We start from the raw sequence: 7,775 nt of genomic DNA on the forward strand, positions 1-7,775 counted from the left end.
GAAACCTAAAAATGTATTGGTGAATTAAAAATAAATTCCATTGTTTTTGCCTATACGTGCAATTTCATGTCATTTTATTTTTAAACTACAGAGGACAGACACATCATAACATATGAATAAAATATCATTTTTCAAAAATGTTTTTTTTTTTCCATTTGTTTCTTATGCTCTAAATAATGTAATGACATGAAAAAATACTAAATTCAAAACACTTTTTTTCCGGGTCCCAGGAGGATATTATAATATATTATAAATTATTAAATATGAAACACATGTATTTTACAGCTACTGTTCTTACATGTATTGCATAACTCTTCCAAACATTCCTGGTTTACTGGATAAGTTTTTTTCTGATCTACACACACACACTATATAGTGCCAGAAGTATTGATCCGCCTCCACATCCCAGAGTTCAGGTGTTCAGCCCCTTCATGACCACAGGTGTGTAACTCCAGCTCTAGACCTGCAGACGCTTCTACACATTAGTGAGAGAATGGGCCGACAACAGCAACTCAGCCACGAAGTGAAATCACAGAGCGGGGTCAGCACATGCTGAGGGTCACAGAGCGGGGTCAGCACATGCTGAGGGTCACAGAGCGGGGTCAGCTCATGCTGAGGGTCACAGAGCGGGGTCAGCTCATGCTGAGGGTCACAGAGCGGGGTCAGCACATGCTGAGGGTCACAGAGCGGGGTCAGCGCATGCTGAGGGTCACAGAGCGGGGTCAGCACATGCTGAGGGTCACAGAGCGGGGTCAGCTCATGCTGAAGGTCACAGAGCGGGGTCAGCGCATGCTGAAGGTCACAGAGCGGGGTCAGCACATGCTGAGGGTCACAGAGCGGGGTCAGCTCATGCTGAAGGTCACAGAGCGGGGTCAGCACATGCTGAGGGTCACAGAGCGGGGTCAGCACATGCTGAGGGTCACAGAGCGGGGTCAGCACATGCTGAGGGTCACAGAGCGGGGTCAGCTCATGCTGAGGGTCACAGAGCGGGGTCAGTGCATGCTGAGGGTCACAGAGCGGGGTCAGCTCATGCTGAGGGTCACAGAGCGGAGTCAGCTCATGCTGAGGGTCACAGAGCCGGGTCAGCTCATGCTGAGGGTCACAGAGCGGGGTCAGCACATGCTGAGGGTCACAGAGTGGGGTCAGCTCATGCTGAGGGTCACAGAGCGGGGTCAGCTCATGCTGAGGGTCACAGAGCGGGGTCAGCGCATGCTGAGGGTCACAGAGCGGGGTCAGCGCATGCTGAGGGTCACAGAGCGGGGTCAGCTCATGCTGAGGGTCACAGAGCGGAGTCAGCTCATGCTGAGGGTCACAGAGCGGGGTCAGCACATGCTGAGGGTCACAGAGTGGGGTCAGCTCATGCTGAGGGTCACAGAGCGGGGTCAGCTCATGCTGAGGGTCACAGAGCGGGGTCAGCTCATGCTGAGGGTCACAGAGCGGGGTCAGCGCATGCTGAGGGTCACAGAGCGGGGTCAGCGCATGCTGAGGGTCACAGAACCGGGTCAGCTCATGCTGAGGGTCACAGAGCGGGGTCAGCACATGCTGAGGGTCACAGCGCGGGGTCAGCTCATGCTGAGGGTCACAGAGCGGGGTCAGCACATGCTGAGGGTCACAGAGCCGGGTCAGCTGAGCCGGGTCAGCTCATGCTGAGGGTCACAGAGCGGGGTCAGCGCATGCTGAGGGTCACAGAGCGGGGTCAGCGCATGCTGAGGGTCACAGAGCCGGGTCAGCTCATGCTGAGGGTCACAGAGCGGGGTCAGCGCATGCTGAGGGTCACAGAGCGGGGTCAGCACATGCTGAGGGTCACAGAACCGGGTCAGCTCATGCTGAGGGTCACAGAGCGGGGTCAGCACATGCTGAGGGTCACAGAGCGGGGTCAGCACATGCTGAGGGTCACAGAGCGGGGTCAGCACATGCTGAGGGTCACTGAGTGGGGTCAGCTCATGCTGAGGGTCACAGAGCGGGGTCAGCTCATGCTGAGGGTCACAGAGCGGGGTCAGCGCATGCTGAGGGTCACAGAGCGGGGTCAGTTCATGCTGAGGGTCACAGAGCGGGGTCAGCACATGCTGAGGGTCACAGAGCGGGGTCAGCGCATGCTGAGGGTCACAGAGCGGGGTCAGCGAATGCTGAGGGTCACAGAGCGGGGTCAGCACATGCTGAGGGTCACAGAGCGGGGTCAGCGCATGCTGAGGGTCACAGAGCCAGGTCAGCGTATGCTGAGGGTCACAGAGCGGGGTCAGCTCATGCTGAGGGTCACAGAGCAGGGTCAGTGCATGCTGAGGGTCACAGAGCGGGGTCAGCGCATGCTGAAGGTCACAGAGTGGGGTCAGCGCATGCTGAGGGTCACAGAGCCGGGTCAGCTCATGCTGAGGGTCAGAGCGGGGTCAGCTCATGCTGAGGGTCACAGAGCGGGGTCAGCTCATGCTGAGGGTCACAGAGCGGGGTCAGTGCATGCTGAGGGTCACAGAGCAGGGTCAGCGCATGCTGAGGGTCACAGAGCAGGGTCAGCGCATGCTGAGGGTCAGAGAAGTGGCCAACTTTCTGCAGAGTCAAGAGCTCCAGACCTCCAAACTTCTGTGGCCTTCAGATGAGCTCAAGAACAGTGTGTAGAGCTTCATGGAATAGGTTTCCATGGCCGAGCAGCTCATCCAAGCCTTACATCACCAAAGCGTGGGATGCAGTGGGGTAAAGCGCGCCGCCACTGGACTCTAGAGCAGTGGAGACGTGTTCTCTGAGTGACCAATCACCCTTCTCTGTCTGGACAAGTCTGAATTTGGTGGTTGCCAGGGGAACGGGACTCGCCTGACTGCATTGTGCCAAGTGTAAAGTTTGGTGGAGGGGGGATTATGGGGTGGGGTTGTTTTTCAGGGGTTAGTTCCAGTGAAAGGAACTCTTAATGCTTCACCAAGACATTTTGGACAATTTCATGCTCCCAACTTTGTGGGCCCAGTTTGGGGATGGCCCCTTCCTGTCCCAGCATGACTGACCAGTGCACAAAGCGTCTCCATAAAGACATGGATGAGCGAGTTTGGTGTGGAGGAACTGGAGTCCTGACCTCAACCCGATAGAACACCTTTGGGATGAATTAGAGCGGAGACTGAGAGCCAGGCCTTCTCGTCCAACATCACAAATGAAGAATCCCCATAAACACACTCCTAAACCTTGAGGAAAGCCTTCCCAGAAGAGCTGAGCTGTTAGAGCTGCGACTCCATATTAAACCCTACGGATTGAGAATGGGATGCCATTCAAGCTCATGAGTGTGTAAAGGGGCGGCACAACACTAGTGGTGATATAGTGCATACAGTGAGGAAAATAAGTATTTGAACACCCTGCTATTTTGCAAGTTCTCCCACTAAGAAATCATGGAGGGGTCTGAAATTGTCATCGTAGGTGCATGTCCACTGTGAGAGACATAATCTAAAAAAAAATCCAGAAATCACAATGTATGATTTTTTAACTATTTATTTGTATAATACAGCTGCAAATAAGTATTTGAACAGCTGTCTATCAGCTAGAATTCTGACCCTCAAAGACCTGTTAGTCTGCCTTTAAAATGTCCACCTCCACTCCATTTATTATCCTAAATTAGATGCCCCTGTTTGAGGTCGTTAGCTGCATAAAGACACCTGTCCACCCCATACAATCAGTAAGAGTCCCAACTACTAACATGGCCAAGACCAAAGAGCTGTCCAAAGACTCTAGAGACAAAATTGTACACCTCCACAAGGCTGGAAAGGGCTACGGGGAAATTGCCAAGCAGCTTGGAGACAAAAGGTCCACTGTTGGAGCAATCATTAGAAAATGGAAGAAGCTAAACATGACTGTCAATCTCCCTCGGACTGGGGCTCCATGCAAGATCTCACCTCGGGGTCTCAATGATCCTAAGAAAGGTGAGAAATCATCCCAGAACTATGGGAGGAGCTGCTCAATGACCTGAAAAGAGCTGGACCACCGTTTCCAAGGTTACTGTTGGTAATACACTAAGACATGGTTATGGTTTGAAATCATGCATGGCACGGAAGGTTCCCCTGCTTAAACCAGCACATGTCCAGGCCCGTCTTAAGTTTGCCAATCACCATTTGGATGATCCAGAGGAGTCATGGGAGAAAGTCATGTGGTCAGATGAGACCAAAATAGAACTTTTTGGTCATAATTCCACTAAACGTGTTTGGAGGAAGAAGAATGATGAGTACCATCCCAAGAACACCATCCCTACTGTGAAGCATGGGGGTGGCAGCATCATGCTGTGGGGGTGTTTTTCTGCACATGGGACAGGGCGACTGCACTGTATTTAGGAGAGGATGAGATTTTGGGGAACAACCTCCTTCCCTCAGTTATAGCTGAAGATGGGTCGAGGCTGGGTCAATGACCCGAAGCACAGCCAGGAGAACCAAGCAGTGGCTCTGTAAGAAGCATATCAAGGTTCTGGCGTGGCCTAGCCAGTCTCCAGACCTAAACCCAATAGAGAATCTGTGGAGGAGCTCAAACTCAGGCCAGAAACCTGACTGATCTAGAGAAGATCTGTGTGGAGGAGTGGGCCAAAATCCCTCCTGCAGTGCAAACCTGCTGAAAAACTACAGGAAACCTTTGACCTCTGTAATTGCAAACAAAGGCTACTTTACCAAATATTAACATTGATTTTCTCAGGCGTTCAAATACTTATTTGCAGCTGTATCATACAAATAAATAGTTAAAAAATCATACATTGTGATTTCTAGATTATGTCTCTCACAGTGGACATGCACCTACGATGACAATTTCAGACCCTCCATGATTTCTAAGTGGGAGAACTTGCAAAATAGCAGGTGTTCAAATACTGATTTTCCTCACTGTATATATATATATAAACTTGTTTTAGTTGATCATCTTAAGGCCCTTTTAAAGGTTTGGGTAGTTGACAAATAAGCAGTAAAAATGCATATTGTTGAAGTCTGATGTTTGAGAATATTAGGGGTCACTAACTTTGTCAATTCTTTCACTGTTTTTGAGTGTTATGGTGTGACAGAGAAAGATTTAAGAATAAAGTGGCGTCACAAAAAAAGACACAGAACTCAACACTATCTGAGCAATTCTGAGACAAAATCTTCCCATGGGCTTCAACTCATTAAACTTAAACTGGAATTGCCCGATTTAATATCAGGACATGGTTTTCACTGACAAAATGTATCGAGTTCCTACGCTTTCACAAATATATGGATGAAAAAAATGCTTGAGACTGTCACACCACAGGACAATTTCGAGATTTAGCTCAAAAAATAAAAAAAATCTAAAGACAAAGCTTTTTATATCAACTGTTTCACCATTTACTGCATTTTAAATGAAGACAATACTGATTATATTTATTTTTATGAGCGCCGCTGGTTTACTGGCAGTGATCCTGGTGTGAGCGGCGTGGGTGAAGTGTGTGTACAGGGTGAAGTGTGTGTACAGGGTGAAGTGTGTGTACAGGGTTAAGAGTGTGTCAGGACGGGATGGGACGGGACAAGAGCGCTGTTTCCTCATCTGATCATCACTGACAAACATCTGACTGTGAGATGACATCATAAAACACTTTTCTGAATTTTAGCACAAAAACATTATTTATACAATGTTTTTTAAATGTTTCTACTTGTTTCAGAGAGCATTCAAATATAACGTTCTCTTAACGTTTGAAGAATGATACAATGTAACGTTCTATTAACGTTTGAAGAATGATACAATGTAACGTTCCCTTAACGTTTGAAGAATGATACAATGTAACGTTCCCCTAACGTTTGAAGAATGATACAATGTAACGTTCTATTAACATTTGAAGAATGATACAATGTAACGTTCCCCTAACATTTGAAGAATGATACAATGTAACGTTCTATTAACGTTTGAAGAATGATACAATGTAACGTTCCCCTAACGTTTGAAGAATGATACAATGTAACGTTCCCCTAACCTTTGAAGAATTATACAATGTAACGTTCCCCTAACCTTTGAAGAATTACACAATGTAACGTTCCCCTAGCGTTTGAAGAATTATACAATGTAACGTTCCCCTAGCGTTTGAAGAATTATACAATGTAACGTTCTCTTAACGTTTGAAGAATTATACAATGTAACGTTCCCCTAACGTTTGAAGAATGATACAATGTAACGTTCTATTAACGTTTGAAGAATGATACAATGTAACGTTCCCCTAACGTTTGAAGAATTATACAATGTAACGTTCCCCTAACGTTTGAAGAATTATACAATGTAACGTTCTCTTAACGTTTGAAGAATGATACAATGTAACGTTCCCCTAACGTTTGAAGAATTATACAATGTAACGTTCCCCTAACGTTTGAAGAATTATACAATGTAACGTTCTCTTAACGTTTGAAGAATGATACAATGTAACGTTCCCCTAACGTTTGAAGAATGATACAATGTAACGTTCCCCTAACGTTTGAAGAATTATACAATGTAACGTTCCCCTAACGTTTGAAGAATTATACAATGTAACGTTCTCTTAACGTTTGAAGAATGATACAATGTAACGTTCCCCTAACGTTTGAAGAATTATACAATGTAACGTTCCCCTAACGTTTGAAGAATTATACAATGTAACGTTCCCCTAAGAATTATACAATGTAACGTTCCCCTAACGTTTGAAGAATTATACAATGTAACGTTCCCCTAACGTTTGAAGAATTATACAATGTAACGTTCCCTTAACGTTTGAAGAATGATACAATGTAACGTTCCCTTAACGTTTGAAGAATGATACAATGTAACGTTCCCTTAACGTTTGAAGAATGATACAATGTAACGTTCTCTTAACGTTTGAAGAATGATACAATGTAACGTTCCCCTAACGTTTGAAGAATGATACAATGTAACGTTCCCTTAACGTTTGAAGAATGATACAATGTAACGTTCTCTTAACGTTTGAAGAATGATACAATGTAACGTTCTCTTAACGTTTGAAGAATGATACAATGTAACGTTCCCCTAACGTTTGAAGAATTATACAATGTAACGTTAACATTTTTAAAACGTTTAAAAACATTTGAATAACGTTTTTATAACTTATTGAAACGTGTTTACTCTGAATAATAACAATAATAATACAAAGTTGAATCTTTTCTAATGGAATTTGACATATTTTGATATATAACCTGAATGCGAGTCTTACTGAAGAATAAATAGACATTAATAATGACAGTGTTTATATTAAACATAATTTGTATTGTGTTGTTCTGGAGATGTGAACACACTGGACAGTTCAATAGTTTGTATTTACACACCAGCTTGCGAAATCTGACCTGCAAACCGACCCACACAGAACAAACCCAAGATTTATTCCAAAAACCCTCAAATTAGAGCTGCGACACTTCTGCGTTGTGTCGCGTCTCGGCTCGACGCGTGTCGGCGCGCGTTATTACCGCGGAGAGAAAGTGTTATCATCGCAATCTTACCAGTTTTCCCACGCTCATGATTCAAAGTAACTCCTGCTGAACGATCGCGGCGCTCCGCTGCTGCTGCGCGCGCTCGTGCGTCTCTGCTCGTGACCCAGGCGCGCGTCCGCGGGCGTTCACTGCGCATGCGCTGGAGGCTGGGAGCCTCTGAGGAGATTCGACGAGTGGCGCGCAACATTCGATTAATTAGTTATTTTATCGACGCAAAAAGTCGTCCAAAAGTGTCAGAACGGACATTATTACAACATTTAGTCAGTTTATATATTTGATGAATCGATTTGGCAGTTTAAGGGCGGGTTAATCAGTGAGTTTGGGGTAAATGGCTCCTCAGAGCTGCTCTGACAT

General features: G+C 46.0%; 1 protein-coding gene across 1 annotated transcript in view; it reads right to left on the reverse strand.

Moving 5' to 3' along the window:
* The window catches only part of enpp2l (ectonucleotide pyrophosphatase/phosphodiesterase 2-like), a 38,560-nt gene extending 31,038 nt beyond the window's left edge, over nucleotides 1–7,522 (reverse strand). Inside the window, exon 1 of the mRNA XM_079828339.1 lies at nucleotides 7,431–7,522. Coding sequence (XP_079684465.1) covers nucleotides 7,431–7,448 — 18 coding nt within the window. The 5' untranslated portion in view covers nucleotides 7,449–7,522. The remainder of the gene's footprint in view (nucleotides 1–7,430) is intronic.
* Between the last annotated feature and the right edge of the window lie 253 nt (nucleotides 7,523–7,775).

This window comes from Gobio gobio (assembly GCF_949357685.1).
Source record: "Gobio gobio genome assembly, chromosome: 11".
Classification (NCBI taxonomy): Eukaryota; Metazoa; Chordata; class Actinopteri; order Cypriniformes; family Gobionidae; genus Gobio; species Gobio gobio.